We start from the raw sequence: 17,102 nt of genomic DNA, 5'->3' as shown, positions 1-17,102 counted from the left end.
GTGGATTCAGCAGTGAGGGCAGGGATGGGGGTCGGGGGCAGTGGTTGCTCCTCGATTGTTTGGTCTTATCTTTTCCAGGGGCCCAGGCGGGCTGAAGGCAAAACCCTCGGCAAGGTGGTGATGCCTATCCCGCCTACACCTCTCCCCCTAGATAAATGGGGTGAGGCGATGAAAAGCAAAAGTCAGCCTGGGGCAGCCCCTTCGTATCCCCCTCCTACCTCCATAAGGAGGCCCGTTTCCCCTGTTAAATTTATATTTATTCACTCATTCATTCATTCCACAAGTATTCATTGAACACTTACATGTGCCAGGCACTGTATGAGACTCTGAAAAACTCAGCATAAATAGAAATCAGGCCCTAAACCCAGAGCCTCAGGATTGGCTCCCTGGAATGTTTTAAGATAAGCATGTATCTTGGAATCTCCAGACTCGCCACTCCACAGATGCCAACGCTGGGCAAATGGACACAGGGAAACATAACTTCTGCACAACTTTTACTTCTCCTTTTCTTTTTGCTCTTTTTCAAGTAGCAAAGGATCATTAATTAGAAGAATAATTACAGCTACCCTATATTATCCCAACCTGTTCAATTTCTATCTGCTGCAGACAATGTTAAGAATGGCAATTATTGCTTCTATAAACATCCCGAGGCAGCACTCTTCCCCCGCAGTGTGTGTGTGTGTGTTTAAAGAATATATATAAAAAGTTCCCCCACTCATTTGCATAGCTTCATCTTTACCTTTTCCAACATTCAGCCCTTGCAAAAAGCATATCTATTCAAAGCCCTTGCAAAAAGCATATCTATTCAAAGGGCATTTAGTCCATTTCTTTCTTGGCCGGTAAACCTATTCATCAATTGTTCTGCCTTGTAGATCGCATTCTAATGCTAATCTAGCGTGTTAAATATCTTTTTGTTCCCCTTTCACCGTTTTGTCATTCAGTTTATCCAGTTTTGGTCACCCATTTTATTTATTTATGCGCCTGCTCCTATTCAGGGGCTCATGTATTTTTTATTATGTTGTTTCACTGTCACGCAGTGTCAACTTAGTCTATTCAATGGGGGCTACTTGAAGGCCGGAGGGACAAAGCGTGTACACATTGCACCGCTATTCATTCCGGCCAGCTGGATCGGCTGAAAAAAAAACCTTGTGAAAAGAAACGCCTCACAATGGACACAGAAGAAGTGCACAATGCTAACAGTTTTCCAAATACCACTGATTGGTTTCTTCACAATGAGGAGAAAGCCGCCGCTTTTTCTTAGCTCCACTTCAACAAACAACACTCTCACAAAACCTCCCAACCCTGCGTTTTGTTCGCGGACAAAACCTCCTCGACTGTCTAAACGCTCCCACTGAAAGACAAAAAAAAAAAAAAAAAAAAAAAAAAAGGGATGAAAAAAGCTCTTTTCACTATCCCCCCCCCTTTTTTTTTCTTGCAAAGGAGAAAAAAGAAAAGATGGGGGGCGGGGGTGCCAGTGAATTAATAATATCAGTCTTTTAAAAGAAGAGGGCTGACCTTTGCGGTGCACTGGGCTGAGGGAGGAAGAGCGGGGGAGAGTCATGAAGTTTGGACGGCGCTCCGGGTCTCCGCCGGGCTGCGGGCGCGCGGGTGCGGGGGGCCTGGCGGACCCGGAGGCCGCGGCGGCCGGGAGCGCCCGCGCCGAGCCGCGCGCTGATTGGCTGGCGCGCCGGGGTCCGCGAGCCCGGGCAAGAGCCGACTCCCGTCCGCACCCTCTGCGCCCGTGGCCGAGGCAGCCCCGAGCCTGGGGGTGCCTGTTCTGTTCTAGTTTCTTGGGGGGCGAAGGAAGAGGAGGACCTCGTTAAAAGAAGCAACGACAGCGGCCGGCTGGGCTGCTCCCCCGAAGCCACCCGCTCGCGCGGCGGCGTCCCCGGCACCGGTCCTCCCTGCTGCAGCAGGAATGTCCACCTGTTTGCGCAAAGCCCAGAGCAACAAGCCTGGCGCCTCGGATACGGGGCTCATTTAAAGCTTTTAGGCAACTGTGACTACCGAAGAGATGTTGTCGTGTCTTTTTTTTTTTTTTTTTTTAAGCCTTAAAAGAGACAAGAAATGGAAGAACGAAAAGAAGGAAGGGAAGGAAGGAAGGAAATAGAGAGAGACGTGCAGAAATAACGAGATGCAGACAGAGGTCTCCAGGCAGCAGTAGCTCTTTGCCTAGTCCCAGCATTTATTTGGGGGACCGTCTTTGCGGGCCACCTCCAGACCTGCTCCCACCCACCTCCGGGCCTGTCTCCACGCCCCGTTGCCTCAGAGCCGCTCCCCCATCCCCACCCCCCACTTCTGCAGTCTAACTTGGCAGGCGGCTCTCCCGAAGCGCAAAACCCGCCAACTTGTTAGCAAGACCACTGGAGTCGGAGTGGGAGATAAACGAGTCTTTGGGGCCTGTGCAGATGCTCAGACAGCCACGCAATCTGTTGGCGATGTCACCCCAGGGCTCACCCCGGCACCCTCCCCTCCCCTTACCCGTCTTTCTAGTCTTCTTCTCATTCATCAACACTCCGGAGCGTTTCCCCCAGAAAACGCTGATCTTTGGGAAAAGGGGAGGAGGAGGGGGCGGGGAATCTTCAGGCCGATGGGGCCGAGCTGGAAGGCTCAGGGGGGTAACTAAGATTTAGGGCTGGGGTGATTTCCAGCGAGCCGCAGGAAGTTCCGTGTTGGGAAGTGATGGGCTGCTACAAAAGGGAAAGACGAAGCCTTGAAAGGATTTAATTAACCGTGTCAGGGATAATTACCCCTGGACAGTCCAAATTAGTTTTGCATAATCGCTCAGAACCATATGAATTAACTTATAATATTGCAAAGAGCTCAGGGAATAACAGGAGAGGGATCGTTTTAATTAGTGAATCAGGGTCAAACCAGCAGAGCCTATTTCTCACATTTCCAAAACTTTTCATGGTTCTTAAAATATTCTGTTGGGAGAAAACAATGACTTTAAAGACTTGGGTTGCTTATAACGATGTGCAGCTTCAGAGATGGTCTCTGTCAATGGGGAAACTAGTTTAAAATTTGTAATAGCATCTTGAAAATTTCTATCTTGGGGGGTGGGGAGATCTCCCTGCACTTAATATTTTTGTCTGATAATCTCTTTGATGCCCTATCATTTCTTTTTTAAAGTTAAAATCCATTATGATTTCAAACTTTTCTTCAGTAGAAAGTCGCCTAGCCCTGGAAATTCAACCCTTTCCATTAGAATGTGTTATACTTCTATTTTAATGCTATTAGCACGACAGAATAAAGCCCTAAAGAGGCCAACAGTTGTACACTGTCATCAGCAGTGATTACCCTTCCAAATAAAAACTTAAGGTGTAAATAAGGAATACCCCAAAGATATGGAAACAAATTACACTGATTTAAGTGGTGGGGCTCTCCTACTAGCAAGATAAAGTGGTCAGGCAACTTTGCTCTCTTAAAAATGTTACTGGAAACTGGTGAAATGCTTTGAACAGGCTGAATGTTTTCAATGGGCTCGTTCTACTGGTTCATGAATGCCTTTTTTTAAAAAAAAGATAATACAACTACTTGGGGTTTTTTGTTATCTTCTTTCCTATTCACGATTAAAAATGTGATAAATCAGGTTTTTGGCTCTGAATAACAATGGCTTGATTTAGATTTCCTAGTAAATCTATTCAAAAGTGAAACAAAGGCTGCCTTTGGAGGATACCTTACACTTCACCTGGACCAGGCACATAAGGGCAATTCAGATAAAAATCTTGTTAGGAACTGAAGAAATAGAGGATTTTTCTCTTTTCCCTGGTTCAGGCTTTATTTAAACTCTTTGTTCAAAAAAAATGAACAGAGTGATAGTCGAATTCTAATTTACAGATATAGTTTAGACGTCTAATATTAAATTAGAAGATCACACAAGAAAATCATTTACACATAAAGGTTAAAACCAATATTTAAACTTTTTAAAACTTTATATTACATAAAGCCAAAATGAAACTAAATACATGTTAGCCAACTTCATTCACAAACATTAGTCAAAATATATATACACTTAAAAAGAAACAAAAAAGCTATAAATGAGGAAGGTTCTTTTTTCCAAACTGTGTTTTATCATAATTTGCAAATGAATTGCAGGTGATCTAAAAAATAAGCTAATTGGGACGGGAACTCCAAAACACATTAAAATGGTTCAAGTCGGGGGAGAAATGCTAGTTGAAAACGGTAGACATCTGTCAAAACAATTCTGTGCTTTTTTTCACTTTTGCTAAATAATAAATATATAATTACCACTCAGACAAAAAAAGTCTGATTTAATCTTAGATAAAATTGCGATTCTGAAATAGTTCCGCAATTTTTAAAAGTTTGACATTTGCTCAAAATGTTTTGAGTCTACAACCGACTCAAGTTTAGGGCAACGAAAATAACACATTTTCCGAGACTCAATGTTTTCACTGCCATATACACATTTACAATCTTAAGGTGAACTCAGCCATAAGGGGGAAATAGGAACCGTGCCTTTTCCCTTTTTGTAAACTGTGCCAGAAATCCCAGCGAGTGGACTCAGGGAGACTTCTATTATTCCTTTTTGTCTTTTTTCTTTTTTTAAGGGAGGAAATCAAATTGGCAACTTTTCATTTCACACGTATTTCTCGTTTGCGTTTCTCGCTCTCGAGAAAGAGTTCTTGCTCTGATTTGCATATGGCGTGATAAACAAAAGAAACCTTGATCATCTTACATATAAAAGGCCAGATTCGAGCCGGTCACTGGGCTTCCGCTTGAGAGAACAGAGATCTGCAAAGTTCAAACAGTACAAATAGGGAGCAAGGTTGTTCACAGCCAACCAGCTCCGAGAAATTAATGACACAGACCAGCTTTTCCCGTGTGCCAGCCATTTCAGACCTAACATCTGAACGGAGTGCATGCAACACAGACCGGGGGGTCAACGAGAAAAGAGGATGAGAAACAAAAAACCGACAAGAAAACTTCCAACAAACAAAACTGGAAAGCCCAACGTGTCAAAAAGTGACTCCTCCACCTCAGTGGGTCAAGAAGCAACAGGTTCCGTAGTGCAAAGCAAACACCAACTGCTGCCGGATACGACCGCCCTCTTAAAAGTTGGCTTCCCAAGTGCGGGTCTGAAACGAATCACACGCACACTCGCCCAAAGCGCACTCGCGCGCTCGGCCACTCGCGCCCCGACTGGCACCGCGCCTCTGCCTGGCATCTGTACATCTTATGTACATACAAACTGGGCCCCGGCCGCGGGAGGGCCGGGGAGGCCGCAGCACTCGTACCTATACATATGTACACGCGGGCACACCGGTCCTCGCCAGGCGGCCCGGCGGGGTCATAGCGCGGCGGCGTAGGCCGCGGGGTAGGGGTCCAGCTGCGGCTTGCCCATGCCCGGCAGCAGGATGTAGGCGAGCGGAGGCTGCAGCCCGGGGCTGGGCCAGGCGCTGCAGTTGCACGGGATCATGTAGCCCGGGTTGCCCGGGCTGGGGTGCGAGTGCGTGTGCCCCCCGGCGGCCGCCGCCGCCGCTGCAGCCGCCGCCGCCGCGCCGTGGAAGGCGCCCGCGCCCGCGGTCGGGTAGCCCAGCGACGACGCGTACGGGAGTCCGGACGACGACGACGAGATCTCTGCCATCTTGGAGCCCAGGTCGAGCAGCGAGTAGGGGCTGCCGGCGGCAGCGGCGGCGGCGGCGGCGGCGGCGGCCGCGGCCGACTGCGGGAAGAAGACGCGCGCGGCGGCGGCAGCGGCGGCGGCGGCCGCCTTCTCCGGGTTGGCCAGCAGCGACTCCGGCACCAGGCCGCCGCCCGCACCCGCGTGCAGCCCGGCGCCCGCCTTGAGCGCCGGGTGCTCGGCGTCGGCCACGCCGCCCAGGCCGTAGGGCACCGGGAAGGCGAACTTGTCCTTCTTGAGCAGCGTCTTGGGCTTGCGCCGCGGCCGGTACTTGTAGTCGGGGTGCTCCTTCATGTGCATGGCGCGCAGCCGCTTCGCCTCGTCGATGAACGGCCGCTTCTCCGCCTCGCTCAGCAGCTTCCACTCGGCGCCCAGGCGCTTGCTGATCTCCGAGTTGTGCATCTTGGGGTTCTCCTGGGCCATCTTGCGCCGCTGAGCCCGCGACCACACCATGAAGGCGTTCATGGGCCGCTTGACGTGGTCCACCGGCTTGGACATGCTGTCGCCGTGTCGCGGCTGCAGCCCGCCGCCGCCGCCGCCGCCCGGGCCCTCGCCCTCGGCCCGGAGGAAATCAATGTTTGCTGCCCGCGGGGACCCGCTCGGCCGGCCGGCGCTCGCCGCGCCCGCTTTGCGCCCCCGGCCGCCCTGCTCTCTCCGGGACACCGTAACTTCCCGGCCGTGCCCCTACCCGAGGTGGCGGTGCGCCCTTCGCTTTCTTCTGGTCCTTCCTCTCGGCTGCGTTTGCTCGCGAGCTCCCCGCAGGTAGCCGCTGCCCGGCAGGGCTCCCCCTCCTCTGTCTTTTCTCTTAAATGCAAAGCAGCCCCGAAAGTTGCGTCGCGGAGGCTCCACCAACTCGAGCCGAGGATCCCGCCGCCGCGTGCTGCCAAGTGCCAAAGGGGGCTCTCGGCGGCTGGAGTGTTTGGGTTCTCCTCGGTGACTTTCTCATTTGACAGAAGCAGATGGGGGTGGAGGGGGAGGGAGGTGGCCCCGGAGGAGGAAGAGGAGGGGGAGGCGCACGAGGGTCCGGGCGCGCCACGGGGACGCAGAGCGCAGCGCTGGACGTAAATACAAACACAGCAGCACCGTCGGTCCTCCCGGCTCGGGGCAGGGCGTGCTGATGGCAATCCCACAGTCGGCTGCGTGTCCTGGGGGGCCGGGTAACTGTCCCCCGCAGCCCCTGCCCAGGCTCGAGTCTTCCTCTTCAGCTGCCGGGCGGGAGGGGCGAGGAAGCAGGTTGGATGAGGCTTGAGCGAGCCTGGGGTCGCCGGCTTCAGGGGACGTTCACCCGGCTCGCCCAGGCGCCGCGTCTGGCCGTCCCCCGGGCCATGCTGGCTCCGCTCGCTCCGAGTCCCTCCAGGCGCGCCGGCCGACCCAGGCTCCCGGAGCTCGCCGGGCGCGGCGCGGCAGGCCCGGCACCGGCCGCGTCCGCACCTCGCTCCTCCCGGCCGCCACTTGCAACTAACTTCGCCCAAGTTTCCTGCGCCGGCGCCGCCGAGTGTGCGCCGCGCCCGGGGCCCCTCTCTCCTCGGTTCTCCGGTCACAGCCGAGCAGGGGCGGAGGTGCCGGAGGAGGGGACTTAAGGAAAACGCGCCATCACCTCAGTTCGCGTCCGCGCCGCCGCAGCGCAGCGGTCCCCTTCCCGGCCCAGGCCGCCGCTCCGCCGCTCCGGAAGCGCTAGGAGCCCGCTGCCCCGGCTCAGGGGAGTGTCGCTCCCCGCGTGCGGACGCGCCCGCAGCCGGCGCTGGGTGTGCATGTCCCGCCGCGGCTGTGTGTGTATATCTGGGGGCACGCGGAGGAGGTGGAGCCCGGCACTCCGGGGGGGAGGAGGGACCGGCCGAGCCTCCTCCCGCTCCCAACCCCCAGGACCTCGAGTTAACAAGATCCCCTCCGCCTCCCGCCCGCTGCCCGTACTCCTCCTCCCACTCCTTGTCACTTGAGAGCAGGTCGAAGCGAGTGGAGAGACCGTCCGGAGCGCGCCGTGGAGTCTGCGCACTGTTGGGCGTTGGTAACCCGCTGTCATCCCCGGCTACCCCGGCCGGGCCGCACTGTCGCACTGTCGCACTGCCGCGGCTCGGAGAGCCTCTATCCGGAGGACGAAGGAGACGCGCATGAGGACGAGAGTCCGGCGAGCTACGGAGGAAGAGGGTTAAGCCTGGGAAGGGGGGAATTCACCTGGAAAATGTTTGGGACTTCCTAGCAAGAAAGTGCTTATTTTCCCTGGAGTCCAGCTGTTGCTTGCAACAGATGTTACCCGCGTTTTCTTGCACTGGTGATGCAGCCAGTCAGAGGTAGTGGAGTTAAAGTAGCTGAGGAGGGACTGAGCGCTCTCTTGGCAACTCTTTCGAAAAGGAGCTAGCCCGGGCTGAGAGCACGCATCCTTGCCTGACTATTAAGCTCTTTACATCTCTGTTTTGTTTGTTGTTGTTGTTGTCTTAATCCTGGTCGCCACAGCCATCAATATGCTGATCTCTTTAAGGTACAGTTACGTTACAGTATCTCACTTAAATACACAGGATGGAGGTGTTTAAAATCAATAAGAAATACACATAGTTTCTGTGAAAGAAGTAAAACGTACCAATCACTCTATACTGGAGTATTTTTATGATATTAAGCATAACTTTCTTCTTTAGTAGTTAGAGCAGTTTTTCTTTATAATTGACATGATGCAAAAATGAAACAGCATAATTTTGTTTTCGTGTTTTTCTCACTTCTTGTATGCTGCTGCACACTTATAACATGCTCTGTCTAGAGGTTTCATTTGCAAGGTGGCCTGCTCCTCATGGAGAACTTGCTTGCCTTCTTTCTTTGCCAGTTTGGATTTGACCTAGCCATGTGCTATGTGCAAGTAGAAACTTCTATAACCAGTTAGCTCTTTAAGTCTTCCTGCGATTTATGTTCGATTCATACACACACACACACACACACACACACACACACACACACCACATTGATTATAATCATGAACTTTAAAAACTGTTTTAGGCTATCAGGTTTATTTAAAAGTTAAGCTTATTTTCTTGCTCATTTCAATAAAAGAATAGTGATTTTTTAAAATGTTGCAGTTGTGATAACATACAGAAATGTAGAATTAGTAGTGACATGTATGAAGGTTTGCGTTTTTCTTAAGATGTACCATTTACAAATGCTTATTTTGTATCAGTTATGCCCTTGTATTGATAAAACAATTGGACTGATTTCTCTAGAACCATATTCCTTTCCTGACTCTGTAAAGACACTGTCATTCACAAGACTCTGGGTAGAGCAATGTTAAGACACCAGCAAGTGCAATTACACAGACTAGAATATTAAATATACTGTTTTGTGATGATAAACTACAAAATTATCATCCCTGAGCTTTTAACCCACTAACTTGTGTAATAGGTTTGAGACAAAAATATACACTGTCTCACAAAGAACGTATGTGTAGAGACACAGTATATGAAAAACTGTTATTCACTGCACATTGTAATAAAGTTGAGTCTAATCATAAAAATTGTCTTGACACATGAAAAGGGATAAGGATGAAGAAAACGTATTTTATATTGGTGAGTTAAATTAGTTTATGCTCTTCAAATTTGTTTAAAAATCTACTGCAGTAAATTATTACATAGGAAAGAAATATTTGTATTTATGTTGAAATGTATGCTTATATGTGCAATATCTTATAAAAATAAAATATGTAAAATTCCTTGGATATAGTTTTTGGGATATATATTGTGCATTATTGCCTGTTTAGTGATATTAAATGAACTAAATTTGAAAGTTCTCCAGTCCAAGAATATTTAATTATGGAAAACAAAGGTGACTTAAAAAGAAAATGACTGTATGCTTGTTTGTCTAATACAATTTTTTGCATTTCAACATAGGAGAGACTTGCTTCTCAGCTTTGGTTTTTTAGGGGATCAATATTCCTGGCCTGAACCCTTCACAACCAAGGAAAGGGCCTTCACAATAAGCTGTGCATTAAAAAAAGTTTGGCATACTGTTGTTAACCAACCTCTTGCGTGAATCTGGTTGTGTTTTTAAAAAAGTAAATTTTTGAGTTATTTTCATTCATATTATCAAAATGTAAATTCACTTTTAATTTCCTCATATCTTATGTTTGAATTGATAGAGTGCTATATTTTTGTTCTTGTGTGGTTTTGTCTTAAAGATGAAAAATACCAGAATATAGGAAATGGAATAGTCTGCATGAGTGAATAGTGAAGGAAAAATAAATTGAAAGAGAGTTTTAAATTTGATGGGCTTTATCTTGTCGACTCTTGATTGCAAGCACCTAGCGAACAGTATAATTTGATCAGTGAGATCTGTGTGATTCTGAATTTTCCTTGTGGCCACAGTAATACCTGTGGTCACAGATGGACTTAACCAGAAACTGAGAGACACTCTCTCAGAAAAAGTTTGTGGGTCTTTATAAATCCAGTGTCTATTTTTCCCCCTTAAATCCTCCCCAGTAACTCATCTCTTTTCAATTCTAAAACTTTCACTAGGAGGCAGCAATGAGGTTGTTGGGGAATTAAAAAAAAAAAAAAAAATACCTTAGCAACACCAGACTGGCTGGCTTCCTTTCTATTTCTCCCTTTCTCTTTCATAAAAGAGGAGAGAATACTTGGGTCCCAAAGTGAACTAAAGCATTCGCCTTCGTCTTTTCAGTTTCCCTCTCTCACTGGATTTTCATGCAGATGGCTCACTGTCATTTTTCTTGAACCATGGAGGCCATCCACAGCAAACAAAAGCAAACCAATGGGGTACTGAGAGGTGACCAGATGGGCAATGAAGGTGATGCTTTCAAAGTGCAGGGGCCAAATAATCCCACCTGAATCACTGAGAGCTGGCGATTATGGTTAGAGAACTTTGGGGTTCTGTTCTTAAGCAAGTGCAATGAAAGAATTCATAAGCTCTCATACCTGCATAAAAAGGCAATACAGCCTGTTTGTCCTGTTAAGAAGGAAATGAGCAAACTGTGACAACAGCCAACCCTTAAGGCTGTTGCCACAGTTCTCTAGTCCTACTTCTATCATCAATCTCCACCCCTACCCCCACCCCAAAAAGGGGAAAAGTCCCAAACACGGTCCATGTAAAGCCTGAGAGGCAAGAAGAAGTGGTTGAGTTCAACAGTCACAGCAGGAGCCAACAGCTGCAAAAGTTGTTCTTCACCAGTTACTGCTAAATTTCCATCTTTTGGGAATTTCTGTCCCTTTTTTCTCACTATTCCTGCCTTACTTGGAAAGTGGGAATATACAGATCAGTTATGGAGAACACCTTTCCTTGCTTCTCCTTAGCAATGCTCAAGCAGGCTGGCATTTTCAAAAGGAGCTTTACCTAGATGACAGAGTACAAAAACCAAAATGAAAAAGTCCTTTCTTGCACCCCCTCTGCCACCCAAAGAAACCTAAAGGAAAAAAGACAATACGAATAATCAAGATAGACAACTTAACAAAGGACTGGTTTCAGACCCCAAGAATCCCATGAAAGCAGTGGAGAGCTTTAATTCTCCTAGGGATAAGTCCTTTTTTAAGTCTTGAACAAAACCAGAAGTGAATGGGAGGGTTGGGCACTCGGCATATCATGTGGTCTGTGTAATGAAAACTCCTCCCAACCTTCTCTAGCTTTTGAACAAGGAGACTGGGTTCTGGAAGAGTGGGGTACTTGAGCATTTTATCATCATGCATGCTCTGGATGATTTGGGGAAAGAACAAACCCAAGAGAGGGATCTCCCTTAAATATCCCAGAGGGGCGGTAGATAAGCCATGCTTCTGGCTTTATGGAAGTCACTCTGTCTGTCCTCCCTTCCAGCTTCCAGGTTGCAGAGCCCGTGTGTTCCTCCTCGGATTCAGTTCCTATCTAAGGATGGGTCTGCTTTAGAGCTCATTTGCTGAGCAGTCTGCTAATTTTATAGCTATCGGTGTTTACCTTTTACATACATTATCTTATTTAACTTTTAGGAAAACCCTATGATGTAAGAGTTGCCATTTCCAATTTGCAGATTGGGGAATGGAGCCTTAGAGTAAATGAGTGTTAAATAAAAGTTGTAGGAGGCCATTGTTTTGGATTAACTTCCTGTAGCAGGCCCCAAAAGACCAGACTAAAAATCAAAATGGAGTCACCCTGCTGAATTCCATGTCATCAAACCTAAACTAAGTTGTGGTCTGACCTTTTGAGAAATCAGGAGAGAGAGATAACAGCCAGTTTCCCAAACCGGCCAGTTTAAACCTTCAATAGGCATGATAATGAAGTTCCCTCTGTTTTAATCCTTACACAAAAAAGAGAGCCTGAAATAACTTGATGTTAAATAATCATTTTTTAAAATTGTTTTGTCTCCCTGTCCCCACCTTACAAGGAAGGTAACTTTAAATGACCAATGTGCTTTTTGTTCTCTGTTCCTGCTTTCTTCAGCCTTTTCTGTCTTGAAAACCAACCTCCTCTGCTCAGCTCATTGGAACACCTATTCTATTTTATAGAAAGAACTGTTTCCCTTCTAGAATGACCAATTGAGACCCTTAAATTTGTTGTAATTTTATCCTTTGACATGAGTAAGTAGCTTGCCCCAAATCACACAACCTTAAGTGGAAGAATTGGGATTTGAACTAGGCTGATGTTCTGAACCATCACTTCGAATCCCAGTAGAAGGTCCAGCCCCCTCCCTGCTCAGAGTCTCAATTCCACCTAGTTCCTCAAGCTTTCTGTCACTCATTCTGTGCCCCACTCCTTCTATGAGAGAGTGCTGGAGTGCCCAATGGCAATCTCCAATAAGGCGTTCCAAAGCCACAACACCACCCCAAAGGGAAGAGACAGTTTGCTCTGCTGTCCCCCTTCCTGTCCCCTGTGGTTGGCAGCACAGATTTGGTCTCCACTGCAATCCACTATTCCTCACTCTGCGGACCTCCCACTGCAAACACTGAACAATTGCCAGCCCTGAATTAACCCAATCTCTACCCTTTCTCTGATAGCCAAGGGCTGCCAAAAAGACTATCGTAACAATATTATCTAATCTCAGTCTTTATTTTCCCCCTAGTGGTCCACCCTTCCCTCTCTCCTCCCCGCCCTTATACTACCCTTTCGACCTTTCTTTTGTGCACACCAAGTACACAAAAGTGGTTTAATCACAGTTTCTGATTCATGATACACTCTTATAATCCCGTCAATGGCCCACTTTTATTTACTTAGTTAGTTATATTTAATAATTTAATAAGCACCTGTAAATACACCACCCGAAATAAAATCGGCCTGTAAATCTGTATTTAACTAAATGATCTCCCCGGTAAACTATCCACTTGCCTTCCCCAATCCAATGTGACCATTTTCATTCCCTTAATTTTTTAAAATGTAAATTTCATTGTGTATACTTGAGGTTTACAACATGATGATATATCCCACGATGATGTTATGAGATACATATAGATACATAGTACAGGTACATATAGATAGTAAAATGGCTATTACAGTCAAGCAGATTAACATCTGTCATCTCACATAGTTACTTTTCGTGTGACAGAAACAGCTAACATCTACTTAAAACATCCCTTTGATTCTTAAGAAGTATACTTTTATTTTAATTTGTTTTTAATATAAAAGTTTTCAGAAGTTAAAACTTTTGTATGTAATCTTTATTGACTAACTATTTTCATTAAATTAAATTGTTTGGAGGGCCGGCCGGTGGTCCACTTGGGAGAATGTGGTGCTGATAACACCAAGGCCACGGGTTTGGATCCCTATATAGGGATGGCCGGTTAGCTCATTTGGGAGAACGTGGTGCTGACAACACCAGGTCAAGGGTTAAGATCCCCTTACCAGCCAACTTTTAGAAAAAAAAAAAAAATTATATTGTTTGGATTCATTGGTATTATTGCATGTCACTGTAGTTAATTCATTTTAGCTGCTACTATTCAATTATATAAATACACCAGTTTATTGCTTACTCCCCTGCTGATGAGTAAGTGGGTTGTTTCCAGTTTTTAACCATTGTGAACTGGCTGTTACAGGCATTCTTGTTTGTTTCTACCGTTGTACATATGTACAGGCAAAGAGCTATAAAAATGGGAAACTCATCTAGTGCTATACCCCTTTTCCAAATTTGTCCCCTTGTGTTTCTATTTGCTTTTGATTTTTCTTTTTGGCAGCTGGCCGATAAGGGGATCCATACCTGTGACCTTGGTGTTATAAGGCTGTGCTCTAACCAACTGAGCTAACCAACAAGGCTGCTTTTGATTTTTCTCCAGGTGTTCAGAGAGTTGTTTTTTATATTTTGTCCCAAGTTTATTATCGATGGCAGAGTTGGTCTTACAAGAGCTATTTCTTCATTACCAGAATCTATCTGAAATTGATTTTTATGTGTAGTGTGAGTGATTTCTTTACATATGGTTACTCAATTTTTTAGAACCATTAATTGAAAAAACTACCTTTTTAGACTGCTCATGAGTGATACATTCACCTAAATAAAACTGATTTGAATTGATTACTGAGCTCTCTATCTTGCTTCATATTTTTTGATTTTTAAATTTTTGCACCATCATTACACTGTCTTAACTCTGGTAGAACCAGTCCCTCCATCTTCTTATTCAAAAGTAACTTGACTACTCTTCACCTTTGCATTTCCATATAAATTTTAGAACAAATTGCCATGTTCTAAACATTCTTTAAAAACCCATTTTAAAAAAAAGCCTTTTAATTAAGATTGCTATACATCTCCAGGTTGATTTAGAGAGAATCGACATCTTTAACGCTTCTAATCCATGAACCTAGTATCTCTCCATTAATTTCGTTGTTCTTTAATTTTCAGTAATGTCTTATCGTTTTCTGGTAAAATTCTTATACACCTATTATTCTTAGGTTTTTAAAAAATATTTTTGATACTATTATAAATAGTACATTTTAAAGATGATATCTTTTTTAAAAGATAGAATCTTAAGAATTTTATTTTCTGTTTGTTGCAGTATATAGAAATACTATTGATTTTTGTATATTGACTTTGTAAGTGGCACCCTTGTGAAACCATTTTTAATTCAAATATTTATTTATAGATTCTTTTGGATTTTCTACACACAAAATTATATCATCTATGAATATTGAGATTTTTCTTTCTTCCTTTTCAATTTTTATATATTTTACTTCTTTTTCTTGCTTTACTTCACTGTCTAGACTCTTCGGTTCATTGTTGAACAGAATTTGTAATAGTGGATGTCCTTGTCTTTTTCTGATCAATGTAAGGCATGCTGGGTTGGGGAGAGGGGGGTCACCATACTCTTTTCAGAGCTTAGGACTTTTAACCATCTAGTTCAGCCCTAGTCACCCAATCATGTCCATCTGCACATTTTCCTGAGATTCTGCTTTGTTATACTTTTCTTAGTGTAGGCAGTTGACAACTAAGTCATCCAGTCTCTGTCTCTAGAACAAGAACACCACCTGGTTGAGTCCATGAGCCCTGAACACTGGAGGAGTAACTTCCTCCTCCATTCCTCCTTCAGCCCAGCATAGGTTTTTGCCGGATATAGTAGCTGGTTATAGTGTTAAGCTATTTGCCTTGGCATATGCTATTTGCATGTTGCATTAGGAACTGTAGCCTCTCTGCCTGCACCATGAGGTGCAAACTACAGAGCCCGTGTATCTGGGCCGGTTTTCCCTACTTTCTTGTACCACCTCTGGAGAGGATGACTGCTTGGTCCAGCCTCAGTGCCTGGTGTGTTGAGGATGGGCCAAGGCCCCCAATCATTCCACGTGGTTTATACCTAAATGAGGACCTTTGTTTTCCTTAGCAACATAGCGTTCCTTTTCTCTAGAGGCAGAGTAAAATAATCCATTAGCAAGCAAATGCCAGAATTCCTTCTTGTTACTTGGTTTTAATAAGAAGACACAAGGCAGGAATCCTGAAGTATTAAAGAATGGTAATTAGTCTGATAGCAATCTGCACCTAATCATTCCTGCTGTCTGAAAAGTTGACTCATGACCTCAGCAGAATTATCACCCCTGGTATTTGTAGAGCCACATTGTATTTTAATGCTTTGTTTGTGCACTAAAGTGTTTCTATACACTAACTTCCTAGTTGACGGGTCCTTTTGTTCATTATCAGCCTCCAATTTCACATTCCAGGCAGTTGTCAGGAGTGGCCAGACTCTACCATCATAGGCAGGCATGCCCACAGCGTTGCTTTTCAACACGCTTTTAAATCAGTATTTGATGTTTATGCATGTACATTGTCTACTAGCAAGTACATCTATTGCTGTCAAGCAAAGCCCTGTATTTGATAAAATTTGGCTTTGTTTATTTACTTGAGGCAAAAGGGGGCTTCATTGTGTGACGAGGCTTGCTTTTTAATAAAATTCTGCCTGTTTGGGACATGTGGGAGTGAGTTAAGAGACTGGCAACAGCCTGACAAGAAAACAATATATGACGTATTTGTTGATAAAAATTTGTTGCTGCTTTTTCTGTAAACCTTTTCTGACACAACTCCAAGAGGCTGAGTAGACTACTCCCTGCTTTATGCTTTTCCATACCCTCCTGTATCAACTGTTATTCTAGTGCCAGTACCTCCTGGTTGCAACTATTAACCCATATGTGTTTCCTTAACTTAAAATACCCCAAGGAGAGGGAGTATATCTGATTAATCTTTATACCTCAGCACCTAGCAAGACTCCTGGCATCAGATTGGCACTGAATAAATTGTTGATGAATGAACGAATCAGCCAGGTGCTCTAAGTCTGTGTGTACACAGCCAAGGAGAAAGGAGAAGGTGAGGACTTAATTCCATGATTCAGACACAAGATTATCAGCTAATCCTAATTAATTAATTAATTAATCTTAATGAAGTCTAGAGTAGTGCTGGAAATGAGATGACTTAAATAATGTTTCTGATACTCCAAGCAAAACTCCTACATTCTTACCTTCTATCATCAGGATTTTTTTTTTTTTTTTTTTTTGACCAGTAAGGGGATCGCAATCCTTGGCACAGTGTGGTCCACACCACACTCACTGGCTGAGCGCACTGGCCATCCCTATATAGGATCCGAACCCACGGCCTTGACGCTGCCAGTGCTGCACTCTCCAAGTGAGCCACGGGGTCAGCCCTCATCAGGATATTTCAAGTATAATCTACCCTCTACCCTTTCTCCCCCAGAACAATTTGGTCATTAAGTCCTTAATTTTAAATTGCCATTGAGCACATGTTTGTAACAAAGACAACAGCTTTTAAGTTTTTACTATAGAAGTTGCTTAATCTCTGTCTTTTAAAGTTCCTTGACTATAAAATAAAAATTTATAATTGAATTAAATCAAGATATGCTTTTGCAATTTTATAAAATGAATGGAATACTTAAAGGCCTGGTAATTGTACAGTTTAACTGGATATGTTCCAAAATCACATTTTTTTTTTTCTTTCAGTGCTTTTACTGTGAATGATACAATTTCTACTCAAAGAATTGTTTGGACCTTGGGCAGTGAACTCACAAGGAGCTTTCAGGTGTGC

At 45.3% G+C, this 17,102-nt stretch overlaps 1 protein-coding gene across 2 annotated transcripts; it reads right to left on the bottom strand.

The window, feature by feature from the left end:
• Positions 1 to 5,311: 5,311 nt before the first annotated feature.
• On the bottom strand, positions 5,312 to 6,142 carry SOX21 (SRY-box transcription factor 21). 2 transcript variants are annotated; one of them, XM_063101474.1, is made up of 2 exons: positions 5,706 to 6,142; positions 5,312 to 5,639 (listed from the first exon to the last, which is right to left on the bottom strand). In XM_063101474.1, the coding sequence occupies exons 1-2, from the start codon at positions 6,140 to 6,142 to the stop codon at positions 5,312 to 5,314; spliced, it is 765 nt and encodes a 254-aa protein (XP_062957544.1). The 2 variants fall into 2 exon arrangements, with proteins under 2 accessions (XP_062957544.1, XP_062957543.1); XM_063101473.1 differs by having other exon boundaries at positions 5,312 to 6,142.
• Positions 6,143 to 17,102: the final 10,960 nt, after the last annotated feature.

This window comes from Cynocephalus volans, chromosome 7 (genome assembly GCF_027409185.1).
Source record: "Cynocephalus volans isolate mCynVol1 chromosome 7, mCynVol1.pri, whole genome shotgun sequence".
NCBI lineage: Eukaryota > Metazoa > Chordata > Mammalia > Dermoptera > Cynocephalidae > Cynocephalus > Cynocephalus volans.
Note: the sequence above shows the minus strand (reverse complement) of the source record. Positions and strands in the feature narration are given on the sequence as shown.